The sequence below is a fragment of the Aulonocara sp. 'chitande type north' Nkhata Bay genome, linkage group LG6, assembly GCF_057382095.1.
Source record: "Aulonocara sp. 'chitande type north' Nkhata Bay isolate Kocher_YH1m ecotype deep benthic linkage group LG6, A_spYH_male_GT1.1, whole genome shotgun sequence".
Classification (NCBI taxonomy): Eukaryota; Metazoa; Chordata; class Actinopteri; order Cichliformes; family Cichlidae; genus Aulonocara; species Aulonocara sp. 'chitande type north' Nkhata Bay.
This window is the reverse complement of record NC_141349.1, coordinates 14992609-15016387: the sequence shown is the minus strand read 5'-3', so window position 1 is coordinate 15016387 and position 23779 is coordinate 14992609. Positions and strand designations below refer to the sequence as shown.

At 42.0% G+C, this 23779-nt stretch overlaps 2 protein-coding genes and 1 pseudogene across 4 annotated transcripts; 2 read left to right on the top strand and 1 right to left on the bottom strand.

Moving 5' to 3' along the window:
- Nucleotides 1-52: 52 nt before the first annotated feature.
- Nucleotides 53-13341, top strand: smcr8b (Smith-Magenis syndrome chromosome region, candidate 8b). The gene is made up of 6 exons (XM_086295158.1): nt 53-799; nt 5878-6290; nt 7333-8066; nt 8470-8931; nt 9269-9770; nt 10588-13341. The coding sequence occupies exons 1-6, from the start codon at nt 614-616 to the stop codon at nt 11024-11026; spliced, it is 2736 nt and encodes a 911-aa protein (XP_086151284.1). The 5' UTR covers nt 53-613; the 3' UTR covers nt 11027-13341.
- Nucleotides 12431-22356, bottom strand: LOC147327498 (uncharacterized). 3 transcript variants are annotated; one of them, XM_086295160.1, is made up of 18 exons: nt 22149-22353; nt 21606-21735; nt 21417-21525; nt 21234-21327; nt 20066-20216; nt 19849-19966; nt 18177-18302; nt 18025-18087; nt 17811-17933; nt 17576-17731; nt 17451-17504; nt 16628-16857; nt 16007-16086; nt 15763-15852; nt 15583-15660; nt 15408-15512; nt 13957-14060; nt 12431-13111 (listed from the first exon to the last, which is right to left on the bottom strand). In XM_086295160.1, exons 2-18 carry the CDS (start codon nt 21724-21726, stop codon nt 13102-13104), a joined length of 1812 nt encoding a protein of 603 aa, XP_086151286.1. In that variant the 5' UTR covers nt 21727-21735; nt 22149-22353; the 3' UTR covers nt 12431-13101. The 3 variants fall into 3 exon arrangements, with proteins under 3 accessions (XP_086151286.1, XP_086151285.1, XP_086151287.1); XM_086295161.1 differs by lacking the exon at nt 12431-13111 and adding an exon at nt 14370-14443 and having other exon boundaries at nt 14000-14060; nt 22149-22356; XM_086295159.1 differs by lacking the exon at nt 12431-13111 and having other exon boundaries at nt 13131-14060; nt 22149-22355.
- Nucleotides 18842-19674, top strand: LOC147327499 (small ribosomal subunit protein eS1 pseudogene; annotated as a pseudogene).
- Nucleotides 22357-23779: the final 1423 nt, after the last annotated feature.

Genomic DNA, 23779 nt, shown 5'->3' with positions numbered 1-23779 from the left:
GTCTTGCTGCAGTGCGGACCTCCCGCGGGGCTTCACATTAAAAGCACCCACTTTGACGTCTCAAGGAACGGGAGCGTCTCGGCGTCTCTCCCTGCGGCTGCCCGTCACAAGGTTAAATATTTGCAAAGAGGCACAGGTCAGATATGTGACAGCGAGGCACATGTTTTAGACTCAAAGTTAGCTTGCTAATTGCGAGAAAAAGAGGAACACGTATCCCGGGAGAAGGTCAGCAAACCGTGTGACTTGAGCCCGCAGGGAACTTTCGCTTCTCCGTCGACTTTTCTGTGCTGCGTGTTTGTGGAAACGCCGCTTGTTTGCGCTGAAACGCAGTGGTTAGGAGGACCCACATTGAAGTTTCAATCTGGTTAACTTTCAATAACATTATAGTTTTGTTGCAACAAAAAATTGCGCAACTGTTTTTATTCATTTTTTGCCTCCTTGGTAGCGGTTGTTGTTGTTGGGTCCCGTGTGAACAGCTGACTCACGGACTGTAGGCTGGGCGGCACCGCGACATGGCGGTGTTTGAGCCCGTAGCCTACTCTTCCTCCCCTGCGGAGTAGATCAAAGGTACTCGCTGATACCCTCCTGGGGGCTGACCCTTCACCGAGTCAAGATGATCGGGTCACCGGACCTGCTGGCCTTCACCAGCACGGAAGGCTTTGGGGGAGAGGAAGACGAGCAGGAGGCTCAGGGTCTACCTGAAGAGCTCTCTGTCCCTCGCTTCCCCTCTTCTCATCCCTGGAGCACAGCAGCACAGTTTCACAGAGACTTCATATTGGTGGCTGAGTTCTCAGAGCAGGTGTGTTTGCTTCATTCAAACAAAAACTGCTGGTTTCTTACTGTGATCGCACTTGTTTTAAACGGGATCCCATGTTTTTGGGGGGTTATTTTCTGTCTATATAGTTTTAACAGGGTGGATTCTCATAAACACAAAAAAAGCTTCGAATAATGGGGTCAGTACACCTGCAGGTAATCCCCGTGTGCTTGATATAAAGGTGTATGAGGCATTGGAGAAGGGGTAGCTTTAATATGGTCATCTTATGCACAATCAGTCAATCATGGTATGAGCTGAGGGACTACATCAAGTGTAGGATAATGAAAGATTATTTTGAACTGTTATGTGAAGCTATTTTACAGTTAAATAATACAAATATGGAGCTTGTAAAGTGTCAAATGGGATACGCCAAAGTTGGACCCCCATATTTACTGATTCTCCTTCAGAAACAATAGGTGTTGAAGTATTGCAAACCCATCTGCTAAAGATTATTTTGTAAAAAAAAAAAAAAAAGTTTAAGTAGGGGAGACCGGGGATAGTTGTAACATTTTTGACATTTCTGTCTGTAAATTGAAGCTCTTCTAAGGTAGTGGATTCAAAATGTAATGCAAAGTATTTACATGTCTCTGCTATTAAATAGTGCAGCTATTTTCTCTGCAGCACAATTACCCATTGCATGGTATGGTCTCAAACACAAAGAGTGAAATGTTACAATTAACCCCATAGTCTGGGTTAGTTGTAACACATCCTGGGGTAAAATGTAACACAATGAAATAAGGGTACTAACAAAACATTAACATGTAATCTTTGTTTATTCAACACATGAATGCACTTACATCCATTTATGTAGTTATGTGTGTGTGTGACAGAATGCAGAAATCTAGCTTTTGAACATATTCCAACCCCCCAAAAAAGACATAATATGGAATTTTCTGCAACTGAATATTTCATTAATTTTGGTTGGTCTTCCTTGAGTTTGGCCTCATTGGCTCAGTGGGCATTGTAACCTACAACTCTTGCACCAATTTTGAACATAACAATGAAGCTGAAAAAATGTAGTTGTTCACCAGCATCGCAATTCCATTACTTTTATCATGGCTTACCTTGGTGTGGTTTGCAAAGTGCTTCAGAAAGATGAGGAAATCTGTTTCGTGCACCCATCCTGATTTATTTCCACAACCAATACTTCCTACTGGCCCATCTCTGACACAGTGGCCTGCATAATGTATGTGTGGGAACACAAACAGTGGAGGAATTGTGTTGTCAATGGCATTAACCGCATATACAAATGCAACCAGTGAACCTCTCTCTGCTGATGTCGTTGCCCCAACTTGTTTAATATAAGTTAAAGTAATAGTGTGGTAAGTTGTAACATCTGCATTATTGTTACAACTAACCCAGACTGTTGCTGTTACAACTGACCCAGACTCCTATAGCCATGAACTAGCTAACATTACAGCCAACGGCTAAAACATTAGCACTAAAGACTTACACAGAATATATCCCCATAGACATACAAATAACATAATTTAAGTTTGATGAGTTTAACTGCAAAGCAGATAATGCTATCACAAATTGAAAAAGTAGAAAAACTTACTTTTTGACAAATTACTTTTTTTCATGTTAAATTGTCTGTGTTTGACAAAATGTGCTGATTTTTCACGTGTGATAGCAGAACTGAATTGGGCATGCACAGGATGAGTCACATCATTTGAAACTTAGCCCTGATTGGAGAAATTGGAAGTGTTACAACTAGAGATGGACCGATCCGATATTACGTATCGGTATCGGTCCGATACTGACCTAAATTACTGGATCGGATATCGGAGAAAAATAAAAAATGTAATCCGATCCATTAAATATCACGAAAGCACCTCGCAAAACTTGCAACACGCCGTAACTCACCTCAGAACGTTAGCAGTCGGAGCAGTATGCATCACGTGATAGAGCAGCTGTGGCATGCCGGACCTGTCGGTGGTCTGGATAGCATTTGGAGCTTCACTAGCAACCTGGCATTTCATCTCCGACAAAGTTATCCCCGAGAGAAGTAAAGCAAGTGTGTAAGTCCATCTCTGAATGTTTGTAAAGCATTCCCACGTTAAGCTTAACAAGCGACTGCCTCTCGCTCTCCGGCTGCTACTTCAATCGTGAAACTGCTTAAATGATCAGCTGATCTGCTTTTCTGTCGCGAGTCCGTGTCTCTTGTTTGTTTTTGGCCCACTTTGCACCAGAAAGAGGAAACCAGCGGCTGAACAACAGCAGCACGTTTAAGCTTGATCAGCTGTTGTTAGAATTTATTTATTATTACTTTCTACACCAGGATCTTTTTCTACGTAGCTGACGGCTGGTAACTGTGCAGGGGCGGATCTAGCAAAGTTTAGCCAGGGGGGTCGATAGGGCATGAACAGGGAAAAGGGGGCACAAAGACATACTTTTCTTTCTTATTCTCATTTAAAATGTCGAGCTTTTAATAAATAATTATCTGACACCCAAAGTTTTAATTTGATGTAAAATGAATAGAAGTCAATTACTGTATATAGTGACTATTAAGTCTACTATATACCCTAGTAAGCTATAGTACTTTTTACTTTGGGAAGGTACCATCTGTGCAGTCTGCAATTTTGTTGAAGAAAGATGTTGAATCTATTTAATATTTCTTGAAAAATAATTGATTTCTGTGCATTTTTTTTCACACTGCATCAAATTAAGGTTGATTACGTCGATTAAGCATCATGAGGTGGCGCGTGAGGGGTGGTTCCTTATTTTTTATTTATTTATTTTTGTTGTTGCTGGGAGTTGGAACCGTATTAGTTAGGTTGCTTAATATTTACGCTAAGTACTCTTTAAAATACCAGAATAGGGAGGATGGTGTAGGTCTAAGTTTATTAGATTGATCAGTATTGCTGAAATATGAAATATTTTTTTTGTATACAGGTATAACAGAATAGCTTTAGTGTAGTTGTTGTTTTAAACTTGAGTATGAACTTGCAGACTTGCAAAATGCAGCAAGATATTTTAAAAAACAGTTTTGTTGATTAAAAAACACTATATCGGATTCATATCGGTATCGGCAGATATCCAAATTTATGATATCGGTATCGGTATCGGACATAAAAAAGTGGTATCGTGCCATCTCTAGTTACAACTGACCCACGTTACAACTATCCCCGGTCTCCCCTACATTTATAAATTCCCAGAAGAAAGCTAAAGACAATCCAGGCCTAGGTTTATAACCCTGCTTTATCTGCATTAAGGTGCATAGGTATTATAATAGCACGGCATCACTTGTTACACACATATAATCAGGCTGCATTCTCTACAGTGCAACCATGTTTAATCCAATACAAACAATATATTTCCTGCTGTTTTCTAGATACTTATGCATCACTGTGTTGCAGCAGATAGTGAGTTGACGTTTATTCATTCAGGAAGTCTCTTTAAGATTAAGATCTTTTTGTCAAGACAGAACTACTGAATGATTAACAGGAAATACTCTCCAAGTCAATCACACAAACGAGCCACCTCTCACATAGAGGGACGCCGAATCAAAAAGTTACAAATAATAAATCAGCAAGTGCAACTTCCCACATTGTTACGTATCTGTAACCGGAAGGTCGCTGGTTCGATCCCCGGGCTCTCTGTCCTGGTCGTTGTGTCCTTGGGCAAGACACTTTACCCTACCGCCTACTGGTGTTGGCCAGAGGTTCTGTCAGTCTGCCCCAGGGCAGCTGTGGCTACAACCATAGCTTACCTCCACCAGTGTGTGAATGCACGAATGGATGAATAGTGGCATTGTAAAGCGCTTTGGGTGCCTTGAAAAGCACTATATAAATCCAATCCATTATTATTGCTGGGGTTCAGTGATGAAGGATGAATAAAACACATGGCATGACATGAATACACAAAGGCAAGTAAAGACATAATATTAAAACAAAAACAACAAATGAGAAACCAGGTTTAAGCATTTATGGTAATATTAGTCTTAATTTTGTCATCATTCTTTATTTCTGAAAAAGCATAAAAATCATCTGAAAACAGCTTTCTTCTGTTTATAAGGACGCCCCTTGTAAACAAGTACATTTTAGGATGTCTGCTCCCAGCGGTATCATACAGATACACGTTCGGCAGTTTGCACCTCAGGCATGTTAAAAGTTCACGACAGTAAAATTAGAAAAAGACTCAACAAGTATTGCTTGTTTGGAAGCTTTGCCAGGAGAAAGGCTATTCTCTCTAAAGAGAACATGGCAGCAGAGCTTGTTAAGTTTGTTAGCGTTAATCTGAACAAAACGCAAGACTTCTGGGACATTTGAACAGATGAGATCAGGATGGTGATGTTTGACCATAATGCACAGCGCCATCTTTGGAGAAAACCAAACACAGGGCACCTCATACTAACTGTTAAGCACGGTGGTAGAGGGGTGGTGATTTAGGTTTGTTTCACAGCCACAGGACCTGGACTCCTTACAGTCATTGAGATGCCCATGAACTCTTCTGTATATCAAGGAATTCTAGAGTCAAATGTGAGGCTGTGTGTCTAAAAGCTAAAGCTTTGTGCAAACTGGATCGTGCAACAGGCCGATAATCCCAAGCACAGCTGCAAATCTACAACAGAACGAATAAAAAACAGAAAAAAATCAAGCTGTTTCAATGGCTCAGTCAAAGTGTGCACATCAATCGAAATCTGTGATGGGACCTTACCATAGCTATGCAGAAACAAATGCCTGAAATTCTCAATGAACTGAAGTAATGCTGCTAAGAGTGGAACAAAATTCCTGCATAATGGTGTGAGGGACTGATAAAGTCATAGAGGAAATAATTACTTCATGTTATTGCTGCTAAAGACGGTTCTACAAGCTATTAAGTCATGGGGTGTGTTGAGTTTTTCTCATGACTGTGAATGGCTTTTCTGTAGACATTTTCTTCATCTTATTTAAGGCTCTAAGAACAGAGGGTGTGGTATGCTCCATATGTGGTAAAAAGCCCCTGAATCAAGTTTGTGATTTTTGGACTACCTAAATAAATCCACAAATCTAAAATTAAAGCCAGATGATTAGTGACTGATTTGATTACATCTCTACAAACCCCCTGCTCTGTGTCTCCAGGTGGGTCCATCTCCTGTGCTGACAATACCGGAGGACTCCAGAGTCCTCGGGTCATTTGACCTCAACCACTTCTCTGTTCGCATCATGTCTGTGGATTACCAAGCGTCTGGCCCCGGCCACACCCCTCCATCCTCTCCCGGCCCCCGACTCAACTTCAGCGAGGACTCCAAAGTAATCCTGGGAGATTCAGCAGAGAATGCGTTTGCATATGTTCATCACCTGACGCTGTACGACTTGGAGGCTCGGGGGATGGTGCGCCCTTTCTGCATGGCCTACGTGTGCTCGGACCAGGTGAAGCTGATGGACAACTTTTCTGAGCTATCGACACGCTTCGCTGAGGCAGCTGAAAGCCTCAAGACGGGAAACAGACAAGCATTTTCTATTGAGCTGCAGAGAAAACTACAGGAGCTCGAGTAAGAGCAGCACTTTTTACTTTGATTAAATTGGACGGTTCTGTGCAAAACTGTTTGTACTAAAATATCCAAGCCACTTACTTCTAAATATCTTTAATTTGAGCAGATTAAGAGCGTAAATTGGAAGGAATAATGAAGACGGCCTGAAGAGAGTGAAAATGCTTCAATTTCTATCTCAGTGGTGAAAAGGGGAAGCTGTTAAAGAGGAAGCAGTCACAAGCTCAAGCATCACTTCATTTATCAAAAAGGATGCTTCTTATTTTTCAGATCCTCCTGTGTGGCCTCTTGTTTATTTGGCACAGCTGCATTTAGTGATAATTTCACTGTAACTTTGAATTTCTAGCCTCAAGCCTAAGCCTAACCTGAAAGAGGAAGGAGCTGGATACCACCTTCCACTAGTAATGACTTGTAATGTGCAGGGTTGGTTAGCAGGTCTAACATTAGGCCCCGCCTTCCTTGATAACCTTTTGCTAACTTTAACCTTCTTTTTGTTAAAAGAACTGCATGCCCCAGCTAAAAATCAAATGGATTTTTAATGTAGGATCTTTTACTTTTACACAAATCCACTCACTTGCTTATAACACAGCTCTTCAGTCATCAAATCTCAGGGATGCTTTTATGTTTTAAAAAACATGTATAAACCCACATAAGTGTGTATTCAGAAATGTAGACTCAGAAGTATCTTGGGCATGGTTGTCATGGTAATTTTGAACTTTTAATGGTTTCTTTGAACTGTTCTTTTTTTCAGGGTGGACGATTGTACAGCAAAAATATCTAATGACTTTAAAAAACAAAATTCAGCTGCGCAAACTTGAATTTATTTTGGACTTTTGATAATCTCTGATACAAACAGATTCAAGCACCCCACTTGAAAGCCAGTGGGGTGCTTGAAACAGAAGATTATTTTGGCTAAGATTGTGGCTCGTCTTCTCAAGAAATTTAGCTTTTCCCAGAAGTTTGTAGTTCATGGCAGCCTTGAAACTGTGACACCACTGTTAGTTAATTAAGGGCTGCTCACCACATGTTACTGCCTGTGTTTCAGGTACAGACGGCTGACCCTTCGTAAGGACGCAGAACGTCAGACAACGGTAAATGTGTTGACAGAATCTGAAGGAGAAAGTGAAGAGCTCGAAGCTGTGGAGCGTTCAGTCTTAAATCACAGAGAGCTCCTTCGTCAGGTCGCATCTTACCCAAACAGGAAGCTCAAACAGCCTGACTTCTTGCCCTATGACCCAGCCACCTCTCTCACGGATCCATTGCTGTTGCCACCTTTTGAGCCATGCTTCTCGTTCTCCACCCCCTCCTGCAAGTCAGAGCACCACCTGAAGCCACTGGAGGAGCTTTGCAACGAATACTACCTGTCTCTTACGAAGGACCGGCTCAAAGACACAGAGCGACGTCTCCGTGGTGACAGAAGTGTCCTGCGAACTACTTATGCCACACAATCATTGTCCAGGAGACTAACACTCACCAACTTCCTGTTTGAGCTATGGAGCCCGGACGATGCTGATGAAGAGGGCACTGAGGTGGAGCTGCCGAAGGACATGGGGAGTAAGAGGACTGGCGGGGCGTTTCAGCCAGAACCACCAAGCATGGAGTCGTTCTTCTCCTGTGTGGAGGAGATCCCAATCAAACTGGAGGCAGCAGAAGCACATACACTGACCCCTGGTCCTGGTCCTGGCACAGAGATGACGGGGAGTGTAAGCAGCAGTGACAGCATCGAAGTGCTCGGAACTGAGAAGTCGTACATGACGCAGCATGTCGCCGACAGCAGAGGTACGGCAGTGCGGAAACATTTCTCAAATAAATGTTTGGCGGATTGGGTATTTTTGTTAGTCAATTCATATAAGAACAAAAATAACAAATAGTGTCTGGTTGTTGATCAAGAGTGCCAAATATATCAGAACCGGCCCACCCAAAGGTCTAATCGGGTCCACTGGGTGGCTTTCAATAAACTCTGACATGTTTGATTTTGTCTTATATTAATTAAATACCACAGGGACTCAGTTTGAACATTTGATCCTCTGCTCCTGTGTGGATGTCTGGGATTTAAGCAACAAATGATGGTTTAAAGAAATATCAATGAAAAAAAGTCTTTCGGCTTTTCATTACATATCTAGTGAGATTAAATGCTTATTTTAAAATAAAAAAATGAAACAAAAACCTTTCTCTTCCACAGACACACCAGTCGGAATGACAGAGAGTTGCAGCAGGCGTGCAGCAGTAGACACTGGCATCAGACACCCGCGAGCTTATGCAAAGCGTGCCAACAGCGAGGACAGCATTGAAGTGCTCAGCACCACAGAATCCATCCTTACCGAAGACCTCACCGCCATCACAGAGGAGGAAGCAGAGCTGCAGCCTCTTAGCAACGGCTTTGAGAATGAAGAAGAACTACAGATGGTGGATAAGTCTTACAAAGTCCTCCAAGAGGAAGAGACACTGAATGCACCTGCTGCAGTAGGCGAGGATGAAAATGATGGGCCTGATGAGGAAGATCAGTGTTGCGTTGAAAGTGAAGAGCCTTTGGAGCAAACAATGGTTACTGATGACATCATGATCAAAGAGCAGCCAGGCGCCATAAAGATGAATCAGTTTCGCAAAGACAACAGTGAAGAGAAGACCTCCAAACTACTGCAAGGTAACACGTTGTGCAACTATTCATTTCTCAAGCTCTCGTTATTACATCCATGCTATAAAACTATGAAAAACATATATTCACTTTGTCGGTATGGTTTTTATCCGTTTTAAATAAAATCTGCAGCAACACAGAAATTAATGAGAAGCTATTTTAAAAATGTGGAAAATATGCATTTGTAATCGTGGCTTAGTGCAAATTTAGTTGGGTTTTTTTTTTTCTTCTGACATAATTTAAAATTATAACAGCTGATCATTTAATAAAGCGCTTAACTGCTAGGGAAAGTAGCTGATTACTGTAGTTTTTTTAAAACATATAAAATATTGTTATTACTCCACAGCTGACGAAGCGATGAAGCCCTCACCTGAGGTTCACCAGAAGGTGCGGCTGATGCCCCAGGACAATGCGAACTTTGCACCTGGTTCCTACATGGCCGAGGTGGATCGTTGGTCTTCCCCCCGCCCTCCCCTGAGGCTGCTGAGTGTTGATGAGGAGTCAACACTCAGCAGCATCAGTTTCACTGAATCTTCAGAGCCCCCATCCCCCATTCAAAATATCCACAGCAACATCTGCTGGGATAAGAGGAGGAGGAGAAAGGCTGGACTCAGAGCCCTCAGGTTTATCAAGCACAACTCGTTCTCCCAGCATGCAGTGTTCTGTCTCCTGAGTGGCCGGCCACTGGTTGTCATCGGAGGAGATGAGAACCTAGTCAGGAAGACGGTGGATGCTCTGACCCTCTTCCTGCCTGCTCCGGGTCCTCATAGAAGTGCTGTGAAGATGTGTTTGACCACGCCCCTTCAGCTGACTGACCTGCTCACCTGGAGACTGATGGGAGTGTACAGGTGAGGGCTATCTGCCATCCTGCTGTTTTGTTTGTTTATTTTTATGCATTTATTTTTGAGTTGGCAGTAAATATTTCGGTAACAGGGTGGCTAGTGGCTAATGCTAGGTTACTGGTCAGCACTAACCAGATACCTGCTAACGTATAAATAAAATAATATTTCACTCGCCAAAACCAGAGTACAGACTTGTTAAAATACATTACAAGTCCTGCTTTTTTTGTTTCGTAACTTCATTAAGGTAATTAAAAGTCAGCAACCTCATACCGATGAGATGTCCAGTTCATTGAGCTAAGGTTAGAGCTAGCAGGCAGCTATGGCTTATATCCACTAGCCCTCAAATTGGCCAAACCATTAATAATGCATGACTTTAAACCAAATACAGTTTAACTGGAGATCTTATAGAGAAATTTAAAAAGTATGACCCTCCCTACAGTTGTAATGAGCGAGGAGGGGACATTAGCCAAAAAGTTTTTGTCCCAGACTGTAAACATGTTTGTCTGCTGTCAAGTTGGGTGCTTTAACTGTATATAAACGCTTTTAATCAGGTGGCCATTTAAGGCGAATGACTGCAGTTATTGGTCAGACCTGGAAACATTAAGTTCTGTCACCACCTTTACAAACTGAGCAGCTGAGGTTTATGCTTTTCATTGTTTACTTGCTAAGTTTATGGGTCTAGGTAGCTTCAAGTTGATCCGAAATGACAGTAAACTGACATGTGTAGAAGGCTACAGCTTATTTCTTTTTCTTTTTTTCTTCAGCTTCAGGTCATAAATGAAATTTATTAATGTCACATCCATGTCATGGTTTCTTGCACCAGATCATCCTCAGCTTCTTTTTCCACCATCCTTCCTTCTCTGAGTCGCTACAGTCGTTATGTGGCTCTGCTGGACCTCGACCAGAGGACGCTGCGGTGCCCGTCTTACTCTGGTTCTCTTCTCAGCAGACTGGCCAATCCTCACACTGGTATCACCCGGGGCATCACCTACCTGCAGCATCTGGAGAGCTGCCTTGCTGCGCTGGTCAATCACGTACTGGTGCACACTTTTATACCTCTTTTTAAAAATCTATGCGTTGCTAAAGAGAAGGGTAACACAGAAGAGGATTCCTGGTGTGAACGAGGTGTGAGCGAATGTGATTTGAGAGTGATGAGCTATCTGTCTCATCTCATTAAACAGCGGTATGCGGGACGTGGACCTCCAGTGTTAAGATTTGCTTACAGCTCAGTGCAAATGCACAGAAACACAATGACATCATAGGCATCCAGACGGAGAAAAAGAAACCCTGAATGTTTAGATGTTTCTCTAATTTTTAGGTTTGATCAACTGCTGCTGTGAACATTTCGGTACAAAAAAAATGTTTTTATGTGCAGTGTTAAATATAGATTTAGGTCACATCGTTGCACTAGTGCCTCACTTGGCACCAAAACCCTTCCACATGCTGGCAGCCTTATCACTTAATGACACATGAACTTGTAATTTAAGAAAACTGAGCCTTATCTGAACACTGTGCAATGTAAGCAAGCCTGTAACCTCTATAGAGTACTGTTTACTATAGAGTACAGCACGACATCCACATGACATGTAGGTCCATTACATCATTACTTTGTAAAAACCTGTCACCCTGCCTTTAGCATGTCTGATAGTCACAAATAACTGGCAGCCTATAATTATTCTACGACTATTAATGACAATGCGGCCCATGCAGTAAACCTGCAGGTCTGTTGGATGTCAATGGGTTCTTGCTAAAGGTTAAACAGAAAGATCAGTACCATTTTGTTTGAACAGACAGGTAGTGCATTACATTGAATCACCCATCACCAAAATCTCAAGTGAAGCATTGGTGGAGAAGTGTGCACTGTTTTGTAAAAGCTGTGTGTGGTGTAAAGGTATGTGTACTTTTAAAGCACTTTACAACTGAGTACTCGGGTGCTTTTTACTGCAAGCCTCATTCAAACAAGCGCATTTTTCTATACTGGAGCCTTGTCACACAATTGCACAAACACTGAGGGATGCAGCAGGGGCAAATGTTTAGTATCTTGCCCAAGGATATTTGATGTGCAGGCTGGAGAAGCCAGGGAGTGAACTGATCACTAATGTTTCTTGGCTGAATTGATAATGGATTTATAGTGTTGGCATTATTATGCCAAAATGGTTAGCTTGCATGAACACCAGATAATTACCTGTTTTTATCCCTCGATTATGAATTTGTAGGATTTTTTTTTTCCTTTTTCAAATTAAGCAGAAACAGTCCATAGCACTTACAAATTTGTTTTGGTTTTTTTGTTTGTTTTTTTTAAATTGATATGGTTCAGGTACCTCTTTTCCACTGTGGGCGCAGATTCAATTCTGCACCAGGAACCACGGATTTCCTTAGAATTAAAAAATTATAACGTTTTTGTAAAAAAATCCTTACTTTTGTCTATAAAAGTACACATTACATCATCAGTTACTGTGGTAACTAGAACTCCATAAAAGCCCGTTAATCCAACCGGGATTTTTTTTTTTTTTTTTTTTTTGTATACAGCACACGATTTGAAACAATAAAGTGCCTTTATAAAATGACAGAGCAACAACTGTTGTTTATCTTGCTGTGGAGACAATAAAATCATTTTGTATTCAAGCAGCGATTCAGCAATCTAATGCATAAAACTGTCTTTTTATTTATAACTGTAACATTAACATTTACGAACATTAAAAAGGTGAATCAATATCAAGTCTCTTGTCATCAGATGGTGAGAGTAGTAGTGCCAGTGTGGGCGCAGCTGCACCAGGAACCACGGATTTCCTTAGAATTAAAAAATTATAACGTTTTTGTAAAAAAAATCCTTACTTTTGTCTATAAAAGTACACATTACACCATCAGTTACTGTGGTAACTAGAACTCCATAAAAGCCCGTTAATCCAACAGTTTTTTTTTTTGTATACAGCACACGATTTGAAACAAAGTGCCGTTATAAAATGACAGAGCAACAACATCCTTCTCTCTGACACTTGTACTGTTGTTTATCTTGCTGTGGAGACAATAAAATCATTTTGTATTCAAGCAGCGATTCAGCAATCTAATGCATAAAACTGTCTTTTTATTTATAACTGTAACATTAACATTTATGAACATTAAAAAGGTGAATCAATATCAAGTCTCTTGTCATCAGATGGTGAATAACAGAAGTATGTGCATTGTACCAACATGAGCTGGTGTGAGGACGCAGGTACAGTCGGGCATCTGTAAGACGCTGGCGACTCTCCGCAGTATTTAAACCTTTGTGGAAGGCAACAGTGCTGTAAACAGTGTTTAAGACTTCTGTAGCTCTGCAGGGGGTAAGTATGTGCAATCAGGATGCACTGGAACAAGAAGAAAAGTAATGACAATGAGATTCAGTCAGACACACGTGCAGTGCTGAAATTATCACATGGCTGTTAGAATTTAAAAAAAAAAAAAAAAAAAAAATCCTTTATCAGACAATATTTCATAGTTAAAAAGTCCTTGCTTGTCCCACTTGTGCTGAGGTAATGTATGAGTCGGCATAAATATGTAGCTCTAACGCTTTTAGAGCCTCTCTTCCCTCCGTCGCAGACACTTAACGCACCTGCTGCATCCACAAAGCAACTTGCATTGTGGAGGAACCGCACACACACTCTTCACCCTGCTGCCTTCTGGCAAGAGGTACTGGAGTATTCAGGCCCTCACTGCCAGACTGTGAGACAGTTTCTTCCCAAGCTGTTAGACTCCTGAACACTCAGTAACTGGACTGACACACATGCATACCTTCATACACGTCAATACCAAGCACTTATCTGCAGAATCACACACATTCATACACCAAGTTACTTTTTGCACATTTCTATTGCACTGTTGTGTCTGTATCGTGCTGTCTCTTGTTGCACTGTCTTTGTTTTTGCACACTGCACTTTATGTAGTCCTGTGTTGATTATCTGTTCTATGTCATATGTAGCACCACGGTCTTGGAGGAACGTTGTCTCGTCTCATTGAGTACTGCACATGGTTGGAATGACAATAAAGCCACTTGACATCACACTCCATTTTTATATTTACATTTAACGCACACAAACTTTTTTGGGGAACTGGGATTGTATTAAATCAAAGCTTTTCTGTTTCTGGAAGTTAATTTGATTAGCTAAAGGATGCTGAGATTTGTAGTGGTTTATCTCAAGACTTGTTCACATACCTGCTGTTTTCCCTCTCCTGTGCAATCGCCTGAAAGAATCTTTTCAGATGTTCTTCACTGGAGGAAAAACTTTCACAAAGCCACCTAAAGGCCCATGAATTCTCCTGCAACACAAGAAAGCTGATTAAACAACAAACAACAGCACAACCCCCGAGAATTCAAAGTGTGAAATTATAGAATCTTTTCAGTCAATAGTGACCCCAAACAAACAGACAAAGCATACAATTTTAAAGTTGTGGTGTCATATGTTTAACTGCGAGTAACACTCTCACCTAAGAGAAAGCATCCTGCATCCTAAGTGTGAAAATGTCAGAAGAAAGACTTCTGTGAACAGCTGGAAACTACACACTAAACTCCAGCTGCTTTTATTAATTTGGAGAGTTATTTATCCATTACTGGTGTGTTAATCTGACCTGTCACAGGTGGTTTCCATCACAGATGAGACTTGAGTGAAGAGCTGGATCTTAAACATTTCTTTAGAGAGCAGCTACAAAATTGTAGATCAAAGTAAGAGTACTGACAGGGACTAGAAAGAGAGAGCATATTTCTCCTGTTTTGGCTTCCCTTCATTGGCTTCCTGTTAAATCCAGAATTGAATTCAAAATCCTGCTCCTCACATACAAGGTCTTAAATAATCAGGCCCCATCTTAACTTAATGACCTTGCAGTACCATATCACCCTATTAGAGCACTTCACTCTCGCTCTGCAGGCCTACTTGTTGTTCCTAGAGTATTTAAAAGTAGAATGGGAGGGAGAGCCTTCAGTTTTCAGGCCCCTCTTCTGTGGAACCAGCTTCCAGTTTGGATTCGGGAGACAGAATTAACTGAGGGAAAACAGTGTGTGGTTCCAATAGCCGAAGACGTGGATTTTATGACTCTTCCACAGTGTGTCTTTTGTTTTGTTCCCCCCCCCCCCCCCCCAAGTCTTAAAAGGTAGGTTTTCCTCCCCACTGTTACCAGTTGGTTGGGTCATCTGTATTACCTTCCAATAAATCATAGCAGGAGGTGACTATTCCTGTGATTTGGTGCTATATAAATAAAAAATGACCTGTAATCAATTTGAGAAGAGTGAGGCTGAGAGTGATTCTCTAAAACAAGCTTTTCCATGTTTCTTTATACTGTACTTGTCTTATTTGTTATGCACGTCTGTTGTTTTGTAATTTGAGGGAGGGGGGAAGGAAAAAAAGGAAGGCCATCCAGTGCCAAATGAAAAGATGCAGATCCATCCGCTGTGGCGACGCCTTGGGAAATAAGGGAGCCGCGAAAAGTACCTTTAATTATTTCTTTAGCGAGACAAAGATGCAAGAGACACTCAAACTGTCATAGTTACACAAAATTATAGCACCGTTATTGTTGCGTGTGCCAATAGAGCCCTTTACATGATATAGCTTAAGTATGTGAAAGCACAAACAGTGGCGTGGCGTCTATGGAAGGAAAGCAAGAGTTGGCTACCTGAAAGGTGTTGAGCACAGGTAGGATCGGATACAAAACGGAATCGAGGATTCTTTGGCTCAAAGCTTCCGTCACCAACAGGAGCAAGGCCTGATCTGGATACACCTGCGAACACATTGGACTGTTTAGTTCTCGCAAATTCTAAACACTGAAGTGTAAGTGTTAATGCACTGACCTCATGCAAGGATCGTGGGATCTGCATATTGGAGCCCTTCTGATCAAGCAATATCCCTTTCACAACATCCCGCGCTTCCTTCATCATTCAGACATCGAGGAGACAAAATACAGAATGAAACAAAGCAGAGAAACATGGAGAAAGCTGCAAGTCTAACTCTAACAATCAAGAAGTACACACCTGCAGAAACTGCATACTGGGCATGGGTAAAGCAGTGAGTGAACCGCAAGGCTTGTTGACAATCGAGAGCAAACTGGTCCAACACCGAGACTGGATCAGAGGAGTATTAGACATGCAGTCAGACATGGGACATACTAGTCAAGGTTTTAACAAGTATAAAATGTACCTAAACCAAGAAATAAAGATGGCAGATATCTAGAGACAAAAACATTTTTCAGACTTGAATGAGGAGCTTTTAACTTACATCAGCATATACAGCACTGCAGCATCCCTGAGCCCTGAGAGCAAACCTCACCAGCTCATGACGTTTCAGCGGCACAGCATCTACACACAGAGGAATCAGATTTATTATCAATCCTTGTTTTATACTAAATCTTATCCTGAAGCTACGTTTACACTGCAAACCTCATTGCTTCATTTGGATATTTTGCGTTGATTTTTTTTGTTGAACTGTTCATATTAATGATGCAATTGTGTGGCCAAAATCAGATTCCCATGTGACCTGATTCATATGCTCTTGTTACTGTTCTTACAGCAACAAAGACTTCTCACACAGGAGGCGGTCATACAGAAGCAAGCACAGAGGTCACAGTTAGTATAACTTTAAAGGGCTGTAGCTGCAATCACATGACATTATTGTGCATGTGACACCTCTATTGAGGTGTATGTGGATGCACAGTTGAAGCGGGAATGTGGTGGAGTGATGACATGAATGGCTTCAGTAATGCACTTTCAACTGAAAATTTCGTGATAATTACAGTAACACTAAGAAAAATCAGACACAAGCACAAACTGACTTGGGTCACTTCTGAACTTGGTACAAACCCCCCCCCCAAAAAAACAAAACAAAACATCTCTGCTGGACCTTCAATAGACTCCCACGCTGCACCAGCACAGCAGAGCTCTCCCGGTTTACTGACTGGTGTCAGCTTTGGTGCAGTCGCTGTTTCAAAGACTTTGAGATAAAAGAGGAAGAGGTCCGGAGTAAAGTGGGAAGCGGGAGCATTCACCGAGGGGAACAAACTTGTGAGAGCTGATGAAAAGTCTCCAGCCATGCACATGAAGTAGGGGATGAGGTCTTGTATCTGCTGAAACCTGACAGAGAAACAAATCCAATGCAGCAAGTCAGCAACATGTCACTGCTGGTGTCTAAATATTTAAACGTTTGATTTGAGATTTTAGTTTCTCTATAGATGGTAACTGCAGATTGACAGTCATTTCTGAACCTATATTTAACGAATTAATGAACTCCAGATGGGGTTTTAAACTATGAAATATGGAAGAGCTACAGTTTTCCCCTTTTTCAATTAAAAATGTATTATCCATCCTAGACTGGAAGAAGAAGATTGAAAATGTGAAGCAAGTGCAGAAGCGCCTCAAACCTCCCCTCTTCCTAATGGCCGTGGCGTGGGGGTGATCGGCTTATAGTTTTTACTTTGTAAATGTAGAACAAAACACGTTACACCTACGACACTGATATCCTGATCCAGGAAACTGTCTCACTCTCGCCTGCACCTGGATCAAGGATTTTCTTACAAAGTGCCGACAAATAGTCAAGCCTGGTCCTCACCTCACCCCCAAAACACCACTCAGTGCTGGTTATGTTTTTAAATCATGTACTGACATGACAATAACACAAAATGCACTTTGCTGGAAAGAAAAACAGAGGAACCTGTGCATGTACTCACTGTGCAGTGTTGTCTGTCTGGACGACTCGTAGATATCGACACAGCTCTCTGTACCTGCAGACAGAAACAACACAGTTAGACAGCTGTCTACACACAGCAAAGTGGATAAGTTCACGTATACAAACCTGCGCTGATGCTGCAGTAGCTCCGTCCTCAGCAGAATCACAGAAATCTGTTCAGCCAGGACGTCTTTCTTGCCTTTGTCCTTACGCACGCCTGACACGTTCTGTCCCTTCATCACAGACACGAGCAGGACGTCGTTCCAGGGGCGAACACACAGGCTGGAGCACACAAACATCAAGTTATAGCAACAACATATACATGTAACAGGTAACCCTGGAGGTTAAAGGGCGAGCATACCTGTTTCTCATGTTCCTCAGCTCAGCTGGGAAATGCAGTTTCTTGCAAAACTCCTGTAGTTTGTTAATGAAGTCTGGAGTAAAATTAGCCATCACCATCTGTCTCTGTACCAATGCTATTACCCTGGTAAGCACACACAAACACAAGTAGAAGATGAATATCCAGGTGAATGAGCTACAGGTATAACACAAGAAGTCAACGTGCATGCATTTACCTCTGCAGTAACATCGTTTTAGCTGTATCAACATTAGCCATTGGAGAAGCAAAGATGAAACCCCTGTAAATGGAATAAAAAAATATTGAAAAACATTTGAAAATTAAGAAAAAAAGGAATGTGTGTAGAAGCGGAAATGCTGCAGTGAGTACCCTGAGAAATGGAAATGTCTAATAAAGTCCTCAGCAGCCCCCAGACTCATGATGACTGCCGCTCTGCTGTCCTGTTGATCTGCCTGGTTCAGGAACGAGGACACAAACTCAAACACCGGTGAGTAACTGGAATAAACACAACAAAAAACAAAGGAAAGTTAAAGAGACGTCTTAATATACAAGTGTGTGGACTCGTTCCAGCACTGCACTCCTAAAATTAACAGCTGACCTCACTGAAACGTTACGTCAGACTTTTTCAACTCGGTTTTCCTGGGTCTTTTCACGTGTGTTATGAATAAATCTTCTTTTTTACAGTACCGGTACTAGTTTTATTTTGTTGCATTTATCCGCGACACCTTAAAGGCCGGTCCGTGAAAATATTGTTGGGCATGAACCGGTCCGTGGCGGAAAAAAGGTTGGGGACCGCTGGTTTAAAGGAGAAGTCAGTAATGCATCAACAGAACAAGCAATAAATAAAGAAATACTTTTAAAACAAATAATTAAATCAAAAATATAAAATCGCAGATTTACAACCAGGCAGTCCTATGAAAAAAAACTGAAGCTTTTATAACACTATCTCCAAATACGTCACTAAAAGCAAAGAAAAGTGTGCACCCTTTCTCCAAGAATGGCTGATGTTAAGGCATCAGCTGTGTTAAACAATATTGGTCACCAGGACTCAGGGAACCAAAATGACCTCAGATGGTCTAAAGGGACATGTTTTTGAGGTGAGCCTTGGTGATCTGTAGGATGAATAGCTGGTCTTTCCACAGGTTTAAGCTCATTACTGGGAATGTTCAAGACAAAAATTGTCACAGCAACTTCCATGGACCTGATCCGTAACAAGATATGGCAGACTTGCCCCCCCCAGACTTGCCCCCTTCCTGAGCTCTGTTTTGCTGCAGGTTTCTCCTGCAGTGTGAGTTTTTCCCTTCACACTGTCACCAAGTACTTGGCTCGAGAGGGGTCGGCTAACTGTAGGATCTTCACCTTACAATCCAAATCACTGTGAGGCACTTGTTGATGTAATTTCACACTATATAACTAAAGTTTATTGAATTGACCACAATTCAAGCCCAAGTGAATATAAAGACCACTGATGGCTACTTTCTTCTTCTTTTTTGTGTGGGTTTCACAAAAAACTGTACCAACCAGATTAGAAAGACCTCCTACACCTGATGGAGCTCATGACATGTGATGCTCTGACCAATGACCAGAAGGAAGTGCTGAACAAGGTGATCCACGACAGTGGTTCACACTTCAATGTTGGCCTTCTGTCAAATGTCTAAATAATTATACAAAGTTATTGTGAACTGGACTGTACATCAAAGCAGAGCATTAAGTGATTTACGAGCCAGCTGCTTGATGTATACCTGCAAGCTCAAGAAGCTTAAAAAGCCTTAAAAAGTCTGACTTGGGGAAAGTGATGAAGTTCCATGTTGAAGGTGGTGGCGGCAGTGCAGCAAAGGCAGAGGGTGGAGACAGCGGACAGCTATGACCGTGCCCATCCCGTAGACAGTGTAAAAACACTGACCTGAATAATCAATGTAAATGCTCCACATATTTATAGACATATTGGGAATCTCTTACAGCTATGGATTTATAATTGGTCCAGATGTGGCTCCTAATCATTGCAATATAGAAATCAAAATCTGAGTGTTATGAAACATACTTGTAGATGAAGCCTTGTTGGGTCTCTTGGCTCAGACCATAGTCCTTTAGTGCCTCGCCTTTCATGTAGGACGAGTAGAGCGCAGAGAGCTCTTGTCTGAACTGCTGCAGCAACGTCGCTGGACATGAAGTGAAAATAAATAAATACATTAGTAAGATATATTTAAGTACAAGAGGTTCATCTCGGGTGTCTCCTCGCATGAATTTGTTGTTTGCACCTGCTTGTCGGAGGTGCGAGTCCATTTCTGACAGGGTGAGGTTGAAAGCAGTCAGTCCTCCCAGCAGCTTATGGTTTCTGAGGTTGCTCCAGAAGGCGCTCCTCTTGTGGCTGTTGCAGTGACAAATGCCGCTCACGCACCACATTTCACACTGAAAAACCAGCGAGAAAAGCACATCAATCACTATTTTGTAAGAGACCTCCCCATGACTTCAAGGACCTGCTGGGGACATAGGGATGTAAAACTTCACTGACATAAGCTGGTGCTTGTTCATGAAGAGCTCTAAAAATCAAAACCTGAATTTTTTTAATCGACTCTGAATTTAATCTGGAGTCAGTGCAGCTGGGTCAGCAACAGCGTGCCATGAGAGCTCTTGGAAGACTTAGCACTCTGACCAACCTTCAGACATTCCAGGAAGTTGTGTTTACTTAGACAACAATGAATTACAGCAATCCAGGGGTAAAGAAATAAATGCATAAATAACAATCTCCAGGTCAGAGTGTGACACAATGGGACTTGACAATATGTCTTTAGTGATAAAAACAAGTGTGAACCACAGATCAGACATGAACACTCAAAGTGATGTTCATGTCAAATCCTGATAGAAATTTAGCAAACAAGGCAAGGCGACCAAGAGCTTCTATTTCCTTAGGCAAAAATAAGTCAGGGGCATAAACAAGGACTTCCTCATTAAATTGGAGAAAGCTGTTTGCCATCCAACTCTTCATAGACCTATTCAGGATCTGTAGCTTAAAAAGAGAGATGTATAACTGAAGGTCATCAGCATAGCAGATAGCAGCGATGACAGTCATGTTGTTAAAGGTCCCCAAAATGTGCTGAAGAGGGAGCAGATACAACGGAAACAATAAGAGCCCAGTACAGAACCTTATGGCACACCACAAGTAAGAGAAGTGGAAGAGGACCTGTATTCAAAATTAGCTTAAAATGAGCTGATAACACTACAAAAAAATCTTTAATTCTTTATTTCCCCCCATACTGTTTCTTGATACAGTGTTATTAAAAAACAAAACAAAAAACAAAGTATGCATTTATTTAATTTTTGAGTAGGCAAGAGCAAAAACAAGCAAAAAAAACAGATGAATACAGTTTAGTGAACCCTCCAAACTGCTGGTCAGAAACATTTTGTCCTGTTAACATTAACACCTACCAATGATGCCAGCTTATCGCAGATGTAGCAGAAGCACTGATCACAAATGAGCTGGTTACTGTCTACTGGCATGTTAGTCTCCAACTCTGTAGGCCTGAGCGTGCCAAAGAAAAGCAGTGTGAGCACCTGACACAGTAAGACGGGGGTAAAGAGCACTGATGGTCATTTCAAAGTGTATCTCACGTAAAAGGGTGTATGGGACAGTCGTAGCGAGCATGAGGTAGCACATCAGCGTGGCGGGAGAAGGTCACGACCAGGTCTTCCTCCAGAGTGCTGGGAGAGGACACGCAGTCTGGAACACAGAGGCTGTTAGTGATTAGTCATAAGATCATCCACAAACACATGGAGCAAACAAAATAAAACCGCTGTCACCTTTTTCCTTCACATCCACCACCTCCACGATGAGGCAGGACATGTCTCTGTCATCCTTATGATCATCGTCATCATCACTACTCAGGATGATTATATCTCCACTGTCTGCTGGCGTGCACATCAGAAATGCCTGGTTAAAAAAAGAAGAAGAAAGAAACAGAAAAAGGAAAACCAACCATCAGTTAGTTCACAGATGCAGACCTGCAGTATGAAATGCGTGCATGAATGTAGACTTAACCCTGCAGTCATGCACCAAGGCTGCTAGCCCACAGGCTCAGCTGTGTGCTTTGTTGTGAATTTCTAAACTTTAGAGGTCATACTTTCTCAACAACACTGTGTTATTCTGCAGCATGAACTGTTCCAGCCAGGCCTAACAAAGGGACAGTACGGTTTTCTTACTTTTAAGAGGACAGTTATTTATTTTTACAACTTTAGAAACGCGTAGAAAAAAAAGTCGACCTCGCGCTTTATTAGCTGCAGGCGAACGTGTAACGTAAACCACATAAATGACCGCGTCGGTACCGTAAACCATAGTTTTCTTACCTTGTTCTGTTTTACTGTTTGTGTCTAAACCGAAGTACGCGTTCCTTCGCGCCTGGCGACTGAAATTTCTGCGTCACCGGATGTGATGGCGTCGCTTCCTCTGCTGCTGTTTCTTTCTTCTGTTTTTTGCGGCTGTGTAACAGCTTCGAGTTGCATTACCGCCGCCTCCCGCATAGAAGAGAGAAAACAGTCTAATTAAGGTGAAAATCATCATCTTGTTAATACATTGCTCCTAAAAATGAAGGGAACACTTGGTCACTCGGTCGAGTCTCTTCAACTTTGTCAGTTAGGAAGTAGAAAGCATGTAAGCCACTTCTTCAGGTTAACATCAGTGTTAAGCCTGGGTTTGAGGTATGAGCTCACCACCTTCTGACCAATCAAATGTTCGTCTTCCCTCCTGTCCGACCTCCATGCTCGGACGGGACCATGTTTAGATCCAGTTTTTCTATGTATTCTTTACTTCCTCTCTGACAGTCAAACATCACTGAAGATAACATGTATTAAATTAAATACTCAATAATAATCTGTCAGATTTTTACCAGAATTGTGATATTGGTAAATCTGTTTACTAACACTTTCCTTCCTGGGATCAAATAGACCTTAATGATATATTCAAAACACATTCATTAAACACTTTTAATACACAGCTACTGCACTCTGTCCTCTCATGGCAGGTTACTTTCAGTATGCATAAATTATGTGATTTATCAGATGCTGCCAGCATCAATACAGGGAGTGCAGAATTATTAGGCAAGTTGTATTTTTGAGGAATAATGTTATTATTGAACAACAACCATGTTCTCAATGAACCCAAAAAACTCATTAATATCAAAGCTGAATGTTTTTGGAAGTAGTTTTTAGTTTGTTCTTAGTTTTAGCTATTTTAGGGGGATATCTGTGTGTGCAGGTGACTATTACTGTGCATAATTATTAGGCAACTCAACAAAAAACAAATATATACCCATTTCAATTATTTATTTTTACCAGTGAAACCAATATAACATCTCCACATTCACAAATATACATTTCTGACATTCAAAAACAAAACAAAAACAAATCAGCGACCAATATAGCCACCTTTCTTTGCAAGGACACTCAAAAGCCTGCCATCCATGGATTCTGTCAGTGTTTTGATCTGTTCACCATCAACATTGCGTGCAGCAATGTGTCTGGGGGTGGGCGTCCAGGTACACACCGGCTCACTCCTTGGCGGCCGCTTGTCGGGGCCTGGGGCCTGGGGCTCGCTCGGGCCCCTTTGGAGGTGGGGTGCCCCCGGCCTCTCGGCCTAGGGCTCGGTCACTCAGGCGCAGCTGGGGGCCGGCGGAGCTCACGGGCGCGTCACTGCAACTCCCCCTGACTTCTGCTCCGCGGCTGCTGGGCGAGCCCTCATCTGGGACTCTCCTCAGCTCTTACTGGGACAGTGGCGCGGCTGCCCCTCTGTTGGTCTTCCATGGTCTCTTGTGTTCTGGGGGCCTCTGGATGTCTGGAGTTTTGATCTCCTCCATACCCGCTTCACACCCTGGAGGACGGGGCTGTGGCCCCCCCACACTCCCTAGCAGATCATTACATGGAGAAACCTTTGGAATGCAAGCATGCTGATCCACACAGGTATGCACACATGGGTATTCACA

Bases quoted from the DNA above. Each gene is read 5' to 3' on its own strand.
- smcr8b (XM_086295158.1), top strand. From the start codon at position 614: ATGATCGGGTCACCGGACCTGCTGGCCTTCACCAGCACGGAAGGCTTT. The intron at 8,067-8,469 runs GTACGGCAGTGC...TCTCTTCCACAG, and splicing joins GCATGTCGCCGACAGCAGAG to ACACACCAGTCGGAATGACA. The intron at 9,771-10,587 runs GTGAGGGCTATC...TTCTTGCACCAG, and splicing joins AGACTGATGGGAGTGTACAG to ATCATCCTCAGCTTCTTTTT.
- LOC147327498 (XM_086295161.1), bottom strand. From the start codon at position 21,726: ATGTGCACGCCAGCAGACAGTGGAGATATAATCATCCTGAGTAGTGAT. The intron at 16,087-16,627 runs GTCCAGCAGAGA...CTCTGTGTGTAG, and splicing joins AGCGTGGGAGTCTATTGAAG to ATGCTGTGCCGCTGAAACGT. The intron at 14,061-14,369 runs GTCAGATTAACA...CTTGTGTTGCAG, and splicing joins ATGGAAACCACCTGTGACAG to GAGAATTCATGGGCCTTTAG.